Source organism: Aspergillus glaucus (assembly GCF_001890805.1).
Source record: "Aspergillus glaucus CBS 516.65 unplaced genomic scaffold ASPGLscaffold_8, whole genome shotgun sequence".
NCBI lineage: Eukaryota > Fungi > Ascomycota > Eurotiomycetes > Eurotiales > Aspergillaceae > Aspergillus > Aspergillus glaucus.
The window spans coordinates 78,618-95,948 of record NW_019170460.1 but is presented as its reverse complement, the minus strand read 5'-3'; the positions used below and the strand labels follow the sequence as shown (position 1 = coordinate 95,948).

Genomic DNA, 17,331 nt, shown 5'->3' with positions numbered 1-17,331 from the left:
AAAAAAAAAAAAAAAAAAAAAAAAAAAAAAAAAAAAAAAAAAAAAAAAAAAAAAAAAAACCATCCAAGGTAAACGTCCAAGCCATCAGGAGGAACATTTGCGATTGCAGCACCCTTCGATTGGCCCGCAAAAGTATGTATATCCCACTGAGCAGCAGAACGAGAGTCATTCAAAGAGGAATATTTTTTTTTTTTAAAAAAAAAAATAAAAAAATAAATAAAAAATAAAAATATAAGTCTGGGAAAAATGAGTCCAGAAATGTATCCAGGTTCAACGCCGTTGCGGAAATGCGTGAGTAAATAGAAGAACCGCAGAGGACTATAAAGGACGCCAACTCCGCTTAAATGCACGTGTCGAATGGGAAGGAGAATAGTAAGCTCAGACATCCATCATCTCGGCGTCTTCGACGAGGATCTCATCTGCAGGACCCCAGTTGCCTTCATAGATTGTGGCTCCGGCCCGACGACGATGTTCAGCAAATTGGACACCATACGTCTGCAATACCTGGTCGGCTGTGGGACGCTGGAACGGATCGGGCGAGATCATCCACCCGACAATCTTATCCAATGCCTGTTCATGGTCTGCGTCAACCATGAACTCAGGAGGGTTCACCAAATCCCCACTACGAGGCATAGGGACAGGCTTGGGTTTGCGACCTCCCATGAAGCTACCCACTCCAAAGTCGTCATCACCACAGTCAGAGGCACAAAGGTCTTCGAAGGAAGGTTCCTCCGAAACTGGGTTGCCAGACGCGTCTCGGCAAACGTAGGAGTCCGAGCTGAAACTCAAGCTGGGGACATCGCTCATGTCGCCGTTCCGGAGTTTCTGCCATGAAACGCCGTTGTCAGGAAGCTCAACGTTCCCGGCGATTTCAAAGATTATCAGGCCGAGGGAGAAGATGTCGGCCGGCTTGTCGAACTGGCCCATCAGAATTTCCGGGCCAATATATTCGCGATCACCTTCACCCTCGATACCTTCTTCAGCTGGCCATCTGGTTGCCATGCCAAAGTCGGCAATTTTCAACACACCCTCAAAGGATACCAAGATATTGGCCGGTTTGAGATCGAGATGAATATAACCCATGTCATGGATATGTTTAACGCCCTGTCGGTGGGTTAGTATTTCATTGCATGCCGATGGAAAACGAGGTGAGATCTTACTGAAGCCAGTTCCAACAGAATCTTCCAGATGCGGAAATCATCCAATCGGGCTTTGAGTCCGACCTCGGCCAGGAATATATCGAGACTGCCTTCCTCGCAGAACTCGGTCTGGATGTACAGATGGCCGCTAGCTTCCCAACTGTCGACGAAAGAAATGACATGGTCCGAGTTGGTGAGCGTTTTCAGGGCGTCCACTTCCCGAATACGGCGCTCACGGTCCCTCAATCCTGAGTATGGTTGTTTGGCCTTCTTGACAGCCCATACTCGGTTGGGCAACGAATCTGGGGACTTTGGTCCGGTTGGCGGGAGGGAGAAGATAGAGGGCTCGCCATGTGGTTGAGTGACCCGGAAGACCTGCGAGAATTCACCGGTGCCGATGAGTTCCACATTTTGGAAACGAGACATCAAGGCTGGATCGACGTCGGGGGCGTTGAATCCAGTCAGCTGGAGACTTGAGCGTTTCCCGGCCAGCAGGAAAGAATCACGAGGTCCAGTGGGAGTTGCAGGGAGATTGGAGGCGTTGAAATCTGACCCAATGGAGTGTGGCTCATTCTGCGCAGTGATGGACAAGCCACTAGGGTCGGGAGGGAAGATGTGGTCCTGTGGCGTCCGCGGTGATCCACGCAGAATCTTCTCACTCACAGGACTCGCTCTGCTTTCCGACAACCTCTCCAACGACGCAATCTGGGAGGCCGCCGGCGGATACGTTCGCGATGGGAAGAATGACTGTTTGGTGGGTGTGGGAGGCAGTTCCAATTCACTCAGAGGCTGGCTGTCGAACCGGGCCGAGGGCGATTGGGCCTGTGCGTCGTCGCCGTCGACACTCACAAAGCTACTGCGACGCGAAAGGTCAGGCTTGTTGAAACTGTTGCCGAAAATTCCCATGCCACGGGCAAAAGGGCCCGGCTTCGGGCGGCTGGTGGTAGGAGGGTTAAACGGAGATGGAGGCACTGCCTCGGATGGTTTTGGGGCAGTGGGGAACAGGTTGATGGGCCGCTTGCATGGCGTGTCTGGCATGTTCTTGCTAGATCGCAGCGAGTGCTGGAGGTCTTCGGCATTCCGATTCTTCTTGGAAATCAGACCCGTCGACATGAACGCCGCCGGCAGCGGCTTAACAAGCTTATAGTTCTCAGGAGTGGCAAACGACTCCGAGGACATATTCGAATCCTCTCGGTTTAACCGGCGGACTGGCGCAGGGCGCGTAGCTGCTCCCGCAGGGAGAGACTTGGAGAAGTCGATGCCTCGCGGCCGCTCACTCTTGTGAGCGGGTTCATGGGTTGGCGAGTCATCGACAAGGCTCGAACTGGATGACGATTGGGTGATGGTCCGCGATAAAGGATGAGGGCCCTGGCGAGACGCCGCGTTATTCAAAGATGTCGCAAACAGCGAGCTGCTCGATTCCGGTTTTGGCGAGAAAAGGCTTTCCTTGCTGGGTTGGAACAGATTTGGATCCAGGCGTGGACGAGATGGTGCAGCAGGCGTGCCAAAGAGAGAAGGGCGATCATTCTGGCGCTGTTGCAACGTTGACCGTCGCAGGGAACACGACCGCTTTGGGACAGTTGCGAAAGGGCTGAAAGGCGAAACCGGGGCTGGCGGCGGCGGCATGTCATCTTCAGATTCAGTATCAAGTGGTTCGTCACCCATCATGATGGCATCATCGTTATCGTTGTCGTTGTCAAAGATACTGAACTCGCCAGACAAGTTGGGTGTGTAGACGCTGCGCCGCTTTGCGGACGGACTGCCACGGGAAGCCTGATCCAAGTTCATGGTACCATCACTGCGTTTCAGAGGGCTAACCGCTGCGTACGAAAACGTCCCGCTCCGGCGCTTCTCAATGCGGGATAGGGTTGGCCGTGGGCCCAGCGCATTCTCTGCAAAGGCCGAAGCGTTGTGCTGACAGACATCCTCTGCTGGTTGGTCGGGAGTAGTCTCGATGTCAATTTCGGGAGTCGTAGGTGAATTCTCCTCCCCAGAGGGCGCCAGAACTGGCTGCAGAGGCTTTGCGTTGCCCTGATCGGTCGAAACGTTCAAGACACGCTTCACCGGGCTGCGGGGGGAGGTTCGTGTCCGCCGCATGGCCGGCCGGGTGATTTTGGCGCTTGGTGGATAAGGCACGGCAAAGGGAGACTGCTGGGATGTGCTCGGGAGCAGTACAAAGTTGCCCTGGCCGGACCGACGCGACGGCGACAGTGGAGACGAGACGTATGGCGTGGTGGATTTGGATGGTGAGTGGTTGCGCGAGGTGAGCAGGGAGAAATTCGAGCCCTTGGAGGGTGACCGGGACAATGAACGGCGGAGTTGCCGGATGGCCGAACTAGCATCAACATGGTGAATGCCCGAGTGCGAGGGCAGATGGAGCGTGCCACCCGCATCCCGGTGCGGCGAAAATGTTGCAACCATGATGAGTGAGAATGTATGAGTCACGACAGGAATGATAGTAGGAAGATCTCTTCCAAGAGGTGTCAACGGAGATCTTTTTTAAAGGCGATGGTGTGACTCTTCGGAGAGAATCAAATGACCGATGTCAAAGACGATCCCTCCGTAGGGTAACAAGACGACAATGGGATGTTGACTGTATACAACAAGACCCAAAACAGAGCGACAGTGGAGAACCGAGCACAAACAGTCCAGTGGCAGTGCTAGCGCAATTTCTCCTGCCCAAGGACCAGAGCTGTGGAATGCGGAGCCGGTTAGGCCGCAAAGGTACGTATCGTCCACTGGGAGACGCCGGAAATTTGGTAACAATGTGGATCAGGGTAAATGACGAAGGAGGGCGATGATCGATTGGCATCAATCTAGAACATGGCGAGGCCGGAGGAATTCGATGACGCCAAAAGGCTCGATGCGCTTAGGGAATATTTTCCTCCTATGCGCTTAGGCCACACAAAACGCGCGCGCGCGACACGCGGGGCAAACACGACACGATTATAATGTATGCGCGCGCTGAAACGCCAGGAAATTGTTTGCAGCGGGGAGACGGTAGGCGCAACCTGCGATGCGGGAATGTTTCGAAGTGACAACCGCGATGCGCCTTCTATTCTTTTTCTTCGCGAAATGCGCGGAATCGGCAGGAACGAAGCGAGGAAGGCGATAGTGCTTCTTCTCTTAGTCGGTGTAAGAGACAGAGACACACAAAAGAGGCTGTTGACAGACGACGAACAGAAAGGGCGGCAAGCGAAACGCAGCGAAGAGGGAGCGGTTATCTATCCCTTCCGTTGAGGAAGGAGGGGAGGACAGACTGCGCGCGCAAGGGGTATGATGTCGACAGACAAGGCGCCCCTCCAAAAAAAAAGAGAAAAAAAAAAAGAAAAGAAATTTTTTTTTAACTGGACAGCCACGCGAGAAATGTATGTATGTCGATTATTAGCGACCAAAGCGAGAGGAGGGTGTGAGTTGTCGCGAAAAGGGAGGGGCGAGTGGGAAAAGTATCGAATTGGGAAATTGCGGTATAGGCGACACGAAAGAGGCGAAAGAGGACCAAGAGAAAGGAAGAAAGAATGTTTTAAGTTCCGAAAAAGGATCGCAACCAGTGATAATAAGGTACGATGGAAGTTGATTCTTGAATCCGGATAAAGAGCTTTGAGAACGGAAAGAGGTTTTTGAGGATGAAAGAGAGTAACCGTAGTTCTGGCCGAGTATAATTTTTTGGGGGGGGGACTCGAAAGCGCCAACGCGCCGCGCGTGGATGTTGTGTTGACGCATGCCCGATTTGGCTTAGTCCCGGGTACGGAAACGCGTGACATGGCGTCATGATACACGGTCACGTTATTGTTTATACTATTGTTACGCTTTGTTACGCTGTTCTACTACCCCTATAGTAGTAATAGTCATATTCACTTATTCTTCATGAACCACTTATTCTGATGGAAAATATTATTGTATCGTTGATACTACATGATGCAACCATCGTAGCGGAGATTAAAATAGATACTACGGAGTACTACTGTGTACTACTCCAGATCCACGACGGGTGCATATCGATATCGATAGCCATCAGAGTATGGGGTGATAATGGTATCAATAACCCAATCCAGAACCCTTGCTTCGTACCTCTGCTCCTCGCGTGCAATCTCTTGCCCTGCGAAAGGCACTGTCCCTATCTAAATGCTGGGAATATAAATTCCTTGTCTTCGGATGAAGTTCAAAAGAAAAAGATTTGAGATGAATAGGTGCTGACTTACGATACCTAACTGTACGGCTACTCGCGCCCCGCCAATCCACGTGCCCTACTGATCGCGACGTGTCCAACTTGGGGGGATCGGATACTAAGCAACGTTGACAAGATGATTGCATTCGATCTGTCCTGATCGGATCCGGTCGTGATATGATCTGTATACCCATTGCTCGGGAGACCAGTTACCATGGTTCATCCTCAGGCACCCTATTCAGACTTTCCGGGATTCAACAAAGCCATTCGGTCCGCAAAGTTTCCAAAAACGCTAATGCGAACAACATACAGCTACATTGCATGCGTTGCGCCCCCGTGCTTCATCTTCAAACAAATAATTGGAATTATTCCCTTGCAGAGAACGAGGCGTCGTTAGTCAGCATGCATAAAGTTTGCGATTTTATGTGCGCAACAAGTATGGAGATAATGGTAGTGGACGATGCCCAAGTTTCAACCTGAACCCCCTTACGCCACAGCGCCATCCCTCTTGTCTGTCAATTATTCCGTGCAAAACTGGTATATATTGTCTTCACCGCACCAGTTGTCCACGGCAACCTGCCCTACACCTGACTTTGCGCTCGATTTAAACTTGGATCCAGGCAATTTGGGACTAATCTATCGTTTCGGATCGTCCGACTACGAGGCAAAATCTCATTAATCGCTCGTCCCTAACCTCTATTCAATGCAGATGCCACACGGGATGGGATTCTATGCGCTCAGAAATTCAATTGCTTTGAGAATGACGACATGAGTGTTATCGACTTTGAAGCCGATAACAAGTGGGCCTAATTGCAATATTTCTTGCTGGAACTTCTTTCATTGGTTTCATTCCACTGCTACTAGAGCCGGCTTTATCTCGAACGCGCAACTTTAGTGCATCGCCTCCATTGGAGTCTGAAGGATTAACAAATACCAGCAGCAGAGAACCATGGAAACAAGTGCATAGCCGAAACAGTGGCCCATTATCCAATTCCGTGGAGAGACATTGACATGTCCGGATCGGTCAACATCCTTCAATTTGTCTTACGCTCCCTGGACCAGGCAATTGACTTGCTAACGACAGTTCATGTCCCATGACAGCTGTGCAACGAACATGGGCATGACTGCCATAGTAGCATTGGCACTCTTACCCCGTTGCTCTCATCTCAGACCCGGTGGTAATGGTAGCAGTTAGTGGCGTCGTAGAGCATATGTTGGATCCGGGACATTGAAGTGCATTGGTCCGTGACTGTCTGACATGCATGAATGCATAGCGGTCGGACTTCCATGACTTCTCGGGTCTTTCTGTCATTGACGGTCTGCATGTCAGTCAAGCATATAGCAAGTATGTGGTCGTAGCTACTATGCACTCCGTATGAGTTAGAATATCACATAATAGATTCTTTCCGGCTTTCATTTCCGATATATGAGCTACGTAATCGGAGGAATATATCTGCATTCTTGTGAGGAAATGGAATGCTTCTGATGTCAAACAAGATCAATCACGTGTACTGCATCAATCCCAGTAATTCGTGACATTATCCATGTCAATTTTATGACCTGTCTAGTGTATGTATATCAAGATAAAGACGTGCTTTGTGGGAGCAGTGGTTTTGCGAGGCAAGTCAAGTCAGAAAGCTGTTCATATATATAGAAGCTACATTAGTGATGGAATGCAGGACAAAGTGATGCGCGGATATATATCTTGACCACTTTGTATACACATTGTCAACACCTCCGAATAAACCGAAGATTCCACCGCACTTGAAAAGAAATAAAGGCTCAGTAATGAGTGCAATGGAAAAGAAGCACATGTAAAGTCAGACGAGAGCATTAACATCTCTATGGCCTATATAGTAGCGACTCGAAGTAGGTAATGTACCATCCAATTGAATGGCCCATAACATGCCAAGTTCACCTGCATGTATACAGCATACAATGCAGACTACATACAAAATGTGCAACATGCTCACGTGCCATGCTAAAAAGCATAAAATACGATGATGAATCACTGGGAATAAACAGATCATGTGCTGTATCGGGTGGATGGATGGGAATAGCAATGATAAAGTTGCGATTCGTAATTACGCCTCCTTGAGTGGGGGAATAAGCGGTATACTCTTTTTTCGCGCCCTATGCTGTCTCAAATAGACTTCTTCTGGTGGCGAGTCATTATAAACACCCGACGATTGGGGTGGGGAGGGGGGCGCGTGGGGGAGTAGAAGCCCGATGGGATCTTCCATACGTGTACAGGGAGTATAGAATTTTTCCAGAGTTGGCGATCGCGTTTCTGTTCGATGTTTTCTTTTTTCTATGTAAAAGAAATATCTTGTACGGGGAGGACATTTCGTGGCATCCATGTCGCGGCATTGCATTCGCGTTATTCCCAGGTCAAAAATGCTTCCGTTATGCATTCAGCGGTAGTAAGATAATATGTCTATAGTTAACACTGGTATACCATTGATAATCAGGGCTTAATTGAGGCGTGTTTAATCCCTCGTATTCATCGTCATGAATGCACCTTCCTGTTTAGGCTCTTTCCGTATTAGTGCAGCTTAGATTCTATAGGTGCAACCTCGCGCAGCTTTCTCTCTCAATCAACCATCTCTTTGATTTTTAGTCTTTGCCTCCAAAATCTAATCCTTCAGGCCTACAACCCAAGATGATCTCCAGCTGCACACTCTGAAATGAGGGAGAAGTCATCCACATCTTGCAAGATATGGTGTGGAATCGTTCCCCATAATGTCTCTTCTTTCTAGCGTGTGCTCTCTACCTCTACTTTGAGCTAGCAATGCATTGATAGGACGCGAGAAGAAGCGAAAGTTTGTCCGATGCACAAAAATTATGGACCGGGCCGGCCGGGCCATGAGCGTTATTGGGGCATCACGGCAGAACGGTAGATATTTCAAAATGGAACTGACGGAGCGGCGCCCATTCCAGATACAAATTTTATGATGCCAGACTTCTCAATTCCTCAGAAGATCGTTGATGGACGAATTGTAGTGTCTGCTGTTGGACGTCCCACACATGGGCCGTTCGATGAGATGCAGACAGTCCAAAACCCTTCAGAGATAATGGAACTGTTCGATTGGCTAGCAACCAGCACCATACCATTTGTTGGAGTTGGTACTTTTCAACTGAAATTGGAATGGAGTGCTCACTCGCAACACTCTCTGTCGCCTTTTAACAAGGCCATCTTCAGAAAAATGCCAGCTTTCTCAGGAAATGCACAGCTTACTCGATATGTTTGCCGATTCCAATGATAATTTGAAAGAATTAGAGAGTCTGGCGGCCATGCTGCATCTTTCAATATCGTCCTGCACATGCAACTCTCCATAAGCCGCAATTATGGAGTGTTTTTTCGCGGAACCTCGAAGAACGCTATAGACGGGCAATGAACAGAATGAAGCATAGAGCTGAAGAGGAGTTGGCAGAGTGCAGAGATCAGATCTCTCGTTTGAAGCTTACCTGGCAAGTTCACGATTACGTGGGTGATAAATTCCCAAAGATAACTTTCAAATTGGAAGCATTTCGGCATTGGAGCTCTCAGAGCCGTGGGCCATGACAATGAAGCCGAACTCGAGGAGGTACGCTTCATGTCTAACATCATCTGTCGAGTCTATATAGACAATGTCTTCCCAGACTACACGCGTATTAAAGCAACTGCGAGCCAAGTTGGAATCCCGTGTTCAGAACTAGAGGGCTCACGACAGGAGTGCTTCGAGACGTGCTGAGACAGCACAGACAGTTCGCGACCCGATATTGTGGGGGAAACACCGCAGCTTTTTGCGCTGAGTACGGTTCAGCAGACGTTCAACAGCTATATGACGGACAGAGCCGGGGTCTCCTTTAGACTGCCCTAGCGGAGAACACTTCCACTCGGAAGCATACGCCACCCGATGTGAAACAGATCATCCAAGCAATTGGTAAATAGGACCTCAAGTGTCGCTTTGGCGGTATCAGGTGAGGGAGAGACCGATGATTGGTAGATGTGATGTGTATCTGTTGTTATATTGTTCTCGTCATTTTTGTGTTTCTGTTCTTGTTCTGGAGTATATCGAATAATATATTGTTGAATTGACAACCCCCTTCGCTGTACATAATTGATGAGTAGCGGAAATGGAGAAACAAGACTTAGCCTGTATTGTCTCTCACGTCTGACGCGCATTTCTTCACATAGTGATCTAAGCCGAAGGGGTCGTCATCGACATCTTAGTCCATGTTTCAGCATTCCGGATATAGTAATCGTATCAATGCGTAGAGACATGATGTGGGCGATAGGTACAAGAGTACATACTTCGGAGTACGTATTGACCTCTCACGTACGATGAATTAGTTACTCGGTGAATCTCATTTGGTCTTCGCAATCCTTCAGGTGGAGATTTTCATCTTAGTCCCTGTACATCGCGGCTCGATCCTTCAAGAAATGGCATGAGGTCGAAAGAAGGCCGAATGATGATATCCCTTGCCACCAATTAGCGTCGACAGACTCTGTCTGTGGTCTGTGATCACCGTCTGCGGACTAAAGCACATGTGGTGCTCACTGACCCCATGCACTTGGATAGCGTGGGAAGTCGGCAGGATGCGATCCGCCTGTCTATCAGCCAGCGAGCGATCAGACAATAATAATAAGTGGGATGTGATTGATTCGAGCAACCGCCACGCGTGGGAAGTCCCATGCAAGTGTCCCAGAATGGTCTGGTTTGAGGCTACAGAATTCATGTATAGTGTGTTCTATAGCAATAATGATTTAGTCCAATGTTCTGTACCGTGTGGAAGCCGTGCGGAATCATTTTCCCTCCCGCGTGCAGGGATGCAGAAATCCCTGCTAGTCTGCGACAAACAGTCAACCTGTGAGTGGCATGGTCCGATTAGTAGAACGTGCTTTGGATTGAGCTCTCACTCGTGATTTAATAATGCGTGATGTAGCAGCCATACCCTGCTTTGTACATGGTACCCCCGAGTAGTGCTCTTGTAGCGAGAGTGGAATTGCATCATAGCCATGACGCTAGTAACAGAATGGTATATGTATACAAAGTTACGGCGCTTGTTCCCGCCATTGGGCGGTGTTGAAAGGCGGATCTAATCGCTGTTAGTGTGGGTGTGTATTTCCTCCCCTCATCCCACTCTCTTGTACCTTTTTTTACATTTTACAAGAATAACCGTAGTGGTGGTAATGTTCTACAAGAAAAAGAAAGCATTCAAGTCGGAGATAATCCCTTTTCTCTGCATTTCGATGCATATTCTTGAGACAACATGATCGTTCGTGGCCACCTCGGTTGACCTGATTCCGATAAGATACGCCCGTATCAATCAGTTGCCCTATGCAGAAACTCCCACTGTTTACGTACCTCCCATCCACATAGCATGGGCTTTTCTCTTCATACATACATAATATATAGACTGTACTGTTTTTCTGACAAGCCGCATGACTAACAAGTTTTTTGTCCTGCCCATGGCGTGGTGGAGCGAGTCATCAGTTACATACGCGATTTCCGCTGTCAAAGAAAAAAAAAAAAAAAGTGACTTTTGCAAGTTTCAAAATTTCGGTTCCTTGAAATTTAATTGCTTTTTTTTTTTTTTTTTTTTCTAATTTCTAACAATAAATTCATTCTTCGGCGATCGTCATCCTCGTCGTCCAGAGGTACATATTTGATCGTTTTACCTGCTGCTTTTGACTTTTTTTTCCCCCCCTTCTTCTCTCACTCACACCCCTCTCTCTTATATCCTCATCCTCTCGCTTTATACCTTCTACTGTATAGTAATACTTGCATCCTTTTCTCCGGTCAAGAGAGAGGTTCCGTTTTCTCTTCGTCTCTTTCCATTTTTTTCTGGTCTCTTTTTTCACCTGCTTTCTCTAACTTAATCCATCGTCTCTCTCGTTATGGAGCCTGTTCTGCGCAAGCCTGAGATCAACTACCCTACCACATCAACTACCATGCCTCGTGCTCAGCCTTCGTCTTCGCGCGGTCCTTCCCGTCTCAAGGCAACTCCTGCGGAGGACATGCACGATGTCCTCTGCATCGGTTTCGGACCGGCCTCTCTGGCAATTGGTATTGCCCTTCACGATTCCTTGGATCCCGCTCTCGCAAAGCCTGGTACCAACACCAACTTCCAGCCCAAGGTTTGCTTCCTCGAGCGACAGAAGCGATTCGCCTGGCACTCGGGCATGCTGGTCCCCGGCTCCCGCATGCAGATTTCGTTCATCAAGGATTTGGCAACCCTCCGTGACCCTCGCAGCAGCTTCACCTTCCTCAACTACCTCCACCAGAAAGAGCGCTTGATTGACTTCACCAACTTGGGAACTTTCCTCCCGGCCCGGATGGAGTTCGAAGACTACATGCGGTGGTGTGCTGAGATATTCTCGGATGTGGTGGCTTATGGTCAGGAGGTGGTGGAGGTGATTCCTGGCAAGTCGGACCCTACCAGCTCCGCGGTGGACTACTTCACTGTTCTCTCGCGCGATGTTGAGACGGGCGAGATTACTTCGAGAAACACCCGCAAAGTCGTCATTGCCATTGGTGGCAAGGCGAAGATGCCCCCCGGTCTTCCCCAGGACCCCCGCATCATGCATTCCTCCAAGTACTGCACCACCCTTCCCGCCATGCTGAAGAACGACTCCAACCCCTACAACATTGCCGTCCTGGGAAGCGGTCAAAGTGCCGCTGAAATCTACCATGACCTTCAGAAGCGCTACCCCAATGCGCGTACCACTTTGATCATGAGAGATACGGCTATGCGTCCTAGTGATGATTCGCCATTGTATGTTACACTTCCACTCCCCTCAAATTGGATGCGCAGCTAACAACGCAATTCGTATACAGTGTCAACGAAGTCTTCAACCCTGAACGTGTCGAAACCTTCTACAACAAGTCTCCCGAGGAGCGTCAGCGTTCCCTCGCCGCCGACAAGGCAACCAACTATAGCGTTGTCCGTCTCGAATTGATCGAGCAAATTTACAACGACCTGTACCTCCAGCGCGTCAAGAACCCCGACGAGACCCAATGGCAACACCGGATCCTTCCTTCCCGCAAGATCACTCGCGTTGAGCACCACGGCCCTGAGAACCGGATGCGCCTCCATGTCCGGTCCTCTAAGGACACCGCCGCTCCCTCGGAAGGCAAGGAGACTTTGGAAGTCGACGCTCTCATGGTGGCGACTGGCTACCAGCGCGATGCGCACGAGGACATTCTGCGCAATGTCCAACACCTGCGGCCCGCGAACTTGGAGCAATGGATCCCCAGCCGGGACTACCGGGTCCAGATGGACTCCAGAAAGGTCAGCGCACGGGCTGGTGTCTGGCTTCAGGGCTGCAACGAGAAGACCCACGGTCTGAGTGATAGCTTGCTGTCTGTCCTGGCGGCGCGTGGTGGAGAAATGGTGCAATCGCTCTTTGGCGAGCAGCTGGCGGGCAAGGAGGTGCAGGACACCACCCCGATTCGTGCCATGCTGTAATTGAAGAGAAGAAGGGTACCAATCGGGTCTTGGGTCTGTGACCTGGCCCGTCTTAAAAGGAGTCGTTTTGATAAAATCCGCGCCGTGATCTATTGATGCATGATTTGTGATATTATTGTTCTTATTTATTTCCCTATTTGTTCGACATATATATTACTATTATTCCCCATTATTTTATATGTTTTTTTTTTTTTTTTTTTTTTTTTTTTTTTTTTTTGGGTGTATAGAAGTTGATAGTTTGATAGAGATTTTGAATTTACTTTCTTTTACTTGAGCATTTACTTAGTCAAACTCCGAGACAAACCGTACAATCCCTAGCATTATTCCGCAGCAAAGGAGCACATACCACACAGACACAGACTCCATACAGCGGACAACTCCGAAAGGACTACTACTACATCTGTCCAAGCAGGCCAGATCCCTGCCGCATGAGTAAATCGCAAACCAACAACACTGAAACCAACCACGGATGGACAGTCGAAAACTGGGGCGCATGAAATTGACGGGCCCGGATCGGACGTAGAAACAGTGGGATCATCGTCGGAACATCCTAGGCTGGTTAAAGGCGCCGAGAGAGAGGTGGTACGATGAGCGCCGCCTTGGATGGGACCGGTTGCCTTTAGGGCGCAGAGCTTCAGCCAGACCCTGTCGCTCCCTGCGGCTTACGGCTTTGGTATGCAGTGCTCAATTTGGGGGTATTTGGGGGTATACTGTTGAAGAGACGGTGAGGAATTGCTTTCGTAGAGTACTCCGTATGTACAGTGACATTGTCAAATGCCGCATTCATCCCCAACTCCAGATTCAGAGCAAAACACGACCTCGGAAGTCAAGCGAGCAAAAAAAAGAAAAAAAAATACAAATACCAGACCCCATAATAAAACCCTGCAGGTACGACAAAAAAACAGCAAGCGAATTGGCCAAAACCACCAAGACAGCTCTGTTTTGATTTCTGCAGATCGTTCCAGACTTTTTCAAAATCGTAATCAATCAGTGGCACGAAGTCTTGGCCGCGTGCCGTGATTGGCTTAGAGTCAAAACCTCGGCAAACACTACGGATCAGATAACGTGTAAAATGGAAAATTTTTATCTGATTAGATTATTGTGCGTTGGGTGGGGTTGGTATCAGTGTCAGTGGCAGTTGACACTGCTGGTTTTCTTTTTGGGGGAGGGGATTGTACCCTTGGTACGGTGCTGTTTTAAAGAGTAATGATTGATCTGTTCAATTGAACTGCCATACTTTTCTTAAGCATAAGAATATAAAATTTTCAGCATCTACAGTATCCTATCACGTCCTCCCCCGGTAAACCAATTTAAGTTCTACAGAACACACGAGCCCCTTCTTGTCCCGGTTTACCCCTTGACAAGAGAACACTGCTCTTTGGTAATAATATGCCCAGAAGGACTGACTCTGCACTAACAATCCCCAAAGCTCCGTATTCGGGCGTACCCGCCATGGGATAAATAAGTGTTATTCCAAGCGAGATCATCAGATACCACGGGCCATAGGAATTTGTTCGTAACCACTCATATACGGAGTACGGGTGCCATGGGAAGTGTACCCGTAAAATACAGCGAATTGCAAAATACCAAAATTACCGCTTCCGAGATAAGATCCTAGCGCCGTTTTTTTTTTTTTTTTTTTTTTTTTTGCCGGGCTAACGCGCGCTCAGCGACATCGGATATGGGTTTTCTGGTTGACTCCAGTCGTAATATGGGGATGAGGAAAATCCAGTAAGCTCTCTGGCAATAGGACGGTTCAGACCGCCATTTTTCTTTTCTTTTCTTTTCTTTTTTTTTTTTTTTTTTGGCCCCTTGTATACGAGGTTTGGAGTATGGAGACGTGCGTACGTCTTCTGCAGAGATCCAATCAACCCATCTTATCTGATTGATTGATTTGATGATGGTGGGAAAAGAAAAAGGTCACACAACCCACATGTCTCGGCACTTTCCCTGTATAATTCTGACCTAGTCATGAGTCTTGTAGCTTATTACTCCATGGCCTGTACTCCTACAAGGGTGTCCTGTCCTTGTCCAGTAAAAGTGGTGCTCTTTCCCTACCCCCGGACTACGGACTGTATCCTGTATCCTGCATTCTGAATTCTCTATCCTCCTTCCCGTCCCCCGAAAATTCAAGCGTAACCCGGCCCGTAGTCTTGGCTCCGGCCCCCGTCGTGCTGACAACCTGAACAAGAAACCTCTACCGTACCGTTCAACGGAGAATGCTGCAAACGGAAGAACGGTACGGTACGGAAGGAATCGATCCATGGTGGAATATCGTTAGTCTTGTTTGCAACCAAACTTTGAGTTTTGATGAGTTGATTGATTTGATTGATTTGATTGATACTGTTGATTATCTGATAACCTGCCCGGAGTAGGATTCTGCAGGTGCCACTGTTTAAGCTATGGGGCACTCTTTTTTCGTGGCTTGGTGGTAATAAGCAGCTATGCCCGATGGCAATTGAAGACATACGTACTCCTGTATGCTATTGGATATCTAGCGTGGCATCCTAGCAGTATACTACGTATTCTTCATATAGGACAACCCTTGGTTTACCTAATTGAATGAGAAAGCTATAGCGCAATGCGATGCAATGCAATTGGCTACTGAACGAATGCATGTATGCATCCTATTCCAGAAATCCCGTCACATAATCCTCATGCCGGGAGCATAATCCATCGTCAATTATACCCCAATATCCATGCCCCAACTCTCCAAAGACCCCTGCACTCCCAGGAACAGTAAACGCCGTGTCACAGGTAAAGTGATCAGATGGGACGATGCAGAGACGATCAACTGCAACTGCAAATCAAGATCATCCCTCCTAGCCTTCTAGAGCCGTAACAAATGAGTGAAATCTGTTCTTCAAAATTACCACTCGAATGGCTAGACCCTGAAGTGTATTTAAACATTCGTGTGTATTAGCAAATTATCTTAGCTGTGTAAAAATAACCTGTCATCATGCATATTGCATAAACCCCCCTGTACATGGACCTAGCCTATTACAACTCGTTGCTTGTATGCTTGACACCACAGTACCCCATACGCTATAATCCTTGTCAGTGTATGTGATGGCTGGCGAATTAGCTAGTGGAATTCGAGCACACAACGTGGGACAAAAAAAAAAAAAAAAAAAAGAAAAGAACAGAGCGAATCCATGCGGCGAGTATCCGTAATATCATGGACTCGTATGCAACATAGTACATACAGAAGAAAGAGAAAACAGCAAGCCAAAATAAATACCGCCAATGTCGTCTAACGTCGGACAGGTAAATCATGCAAAATTTGAAAATTCATTCGAGATTCGTTTCGTTATATTCCACTCGGAGTAAGAGTAAAAGGTCTGAATTCTGGCATAAACGACGTCTTAAGATGTGAGTGCATCGAATTGCTCAATGACCGGCGAGTTTAAACATGGTCTTCGCCGGCCACGCTCTGGTAGGCGCCTCCGAATCTTGATCCACCACCAGCACGCATGCGCATTGGTGTCTCATACATCCGGTTATAATTGACAATTTCACCCTCAAGCATCGCAGCGCCGGATTCGCGCTTCCCCAGGTACGGTGCTGGATCACACCAGAAATCCCGACAATTGGTGATAATCCCCCGGGAGAAAGGATTCCGAGGCCGTGCTGCGCGGGGTCCATCCCGTAAACCATCCCGTGCCGTCGCAAAAAAGGCGTCAACACCAAGCAGAGATGACCATTGTTGAATACAGCCATGCTTTCGAACACGGCCATGTGGATTTGGTCCTTGTCCACTGGCGGAAAGTCCAGCAGCGTCAAATGATGTTGTCCCTGCTGTCATGGCCGACGCGAGGGCCCGGGAGCTGGGGTAACTTCTGTCAATCGAGTGGCCCCGCATGTTCTCGTAGGTCGTCTGGTTCCGTGACACCTGGACCAGTTGAACGGCACAGAGCATTGTGATCCAGACCAGCTGAATGCTTATCCACAAGTCAAGAATGAGAGTGAAGGTGTCACGGAGCACATAGCTGCAGAGCGTATCATTGATGACACTGCATGTCAGTTCAGTTGGTGCCGGCAGAATATTGATATCTAAATGGTTTGTCAGCTAACAAGCACTCCATCCCCATTACAAATAAACACCTACAGGAGACTGTCAACAGCACGAAGAGGGTGATACCGATCCCCAGGCAAGCGATGTACAATACGAAATGGCGCAGATTGTTCGCTCCAACGCAATTGTCAATCCAGGGGCAATGGCTACCACATGGTTAGTATCTCAACATCTCTTAATGGACGGTTAGAAAGGTTCCCTTACTGGTCGTGCTTGGCAACACATCGCCCGCAACGCCTGCAATGCTTGCTACGCAACGGCTTTCGGATCATGCAGAAGACACAGAAATTCTCTTCGTCGAATTTCCACGATTCAAAAAGTTCGGCAATGACCGACCTCTGCTGGTTCCTACTGCCAAGTTTGGGGACATAACCAGGGTCTTCGACCATTGAGATGATGTAGAAGTAAGTTGTCGTTATGAAGAAGAGCGAAAAGAACACGTTCAGAATCGGGTTTGTAGAGTAAGTGACTAAAGACCAATCAGCCCACAACCC

General features: G+C 48.5%; 4 protein-coding genes across 4 annotated transcripts; 1 reads left to right on the top strand and 3 right to left on the bottom strand.

Annotated features, from left to right (window-relative positions):
- Positions 1-378: 378 nt before the first annotated feature.
- On the bottom strand, positions 379-3,560 carry ASPGLDRAFT_124561 (tyrosine protein kinase SWE1; the record flags this gene model as incomplete). Its single annotated transcript, XM_022540490.1, has 2 exons — positions 379-1,104; positions 1,161-3,560. 2 exons carry the CDS (start codon positions 3,558-3,560, stop codon positions 379-381), a joined length of 3,126 nt encoding a protein of 1,041 aa, XP_022401653.1.
- A 401-nt stretch (positions 3,561-3,961) lies between these two features.
- Positions 3,962-5,040, bottom strand: ASPGLDRAFT_1400422 (uncharacterized protein). Its single transcript, XM_022541691.1, has one exon. The coding sequence runs from the start codon at positions 4,901-4,903 to the stop codon at positions 4,364-4,366; it is 540 nt and encodes a 179-aa protein (XP_022401652.1). The 5' UTR covers positions 4,904-5,040; the 3' UTR covers positions 3,962-4,363.
- A 5,918-nt stretch (positions 5,041-10,958) lies between these two features.
- Positions 10,959-12,931, top strand: ASPGLDRAFT_45898 (uncharacterized protein). Its single transcript, XM_022546340.1, has 2 exons — positions 10,959-12,069; positions 12,132-12,931. The coding sequence occupies exons 1-2, from the start codon at positions 11,192-11,194 to the stop codon at positions 12,760-12,762; spliced, it is 1,509 nt and encodes a 502-aa protein (XP_022401651.1). The 5' UTR covers positions 10,959-11,191; the 3' UTR covers positions 12,763-12,931.
- Positions 12,932-14,750: 1,819 nt separating this feature from the next.
- ASPGLDRAFT_65772 (DHHC family palmitoyltransferase) lies at positions 14,751-17,226 on the bottom strand (the record flags this gene model as incomplete). The annotated part of the gene is made up of 4 exons (XM_022548941.1): positions 14,751-14,767; positions 16,351-16,703; positions 16,867-16,983; positions 17,042-17,226. The coding sequence occupies 4 exons, from the start codon at positions 17,224-17,226 to the stop codon at positions 14,751-14,753; spliced, it is 672 nt and encodes a 223-aa protein (XP_022401650.1).
- Between the last annotated feature and the right edge of the window lie 105 nt (positions 17,227-17,331).

Excerpts from the sequence above, each read along its gene's own strand:
- ASPGLDRAFT_45898 (XM_022546340.1), top strand. The coding sequence starts at position 11,192 with ATGGAGCCTGTTCTGCGCAAGCCTGAGATCAACTACCCTACCACATCA. Across the intron at positions 12,070-12,131 it reads CCTAGTGATGATTCGCCATT|TGTCAACGAAGTCTTCAACC; the intron begins GTATGTTACACT and ends ATTCGTATACAG.
- ASPGLDRAFT_1400422 (XM_022541691.1), bottom strand. The coding sequence starts at position 4,903 with ATGTCACGCGTTTCCGTACCCGGGACTAAGCCAAATCGGGCATGCGTC.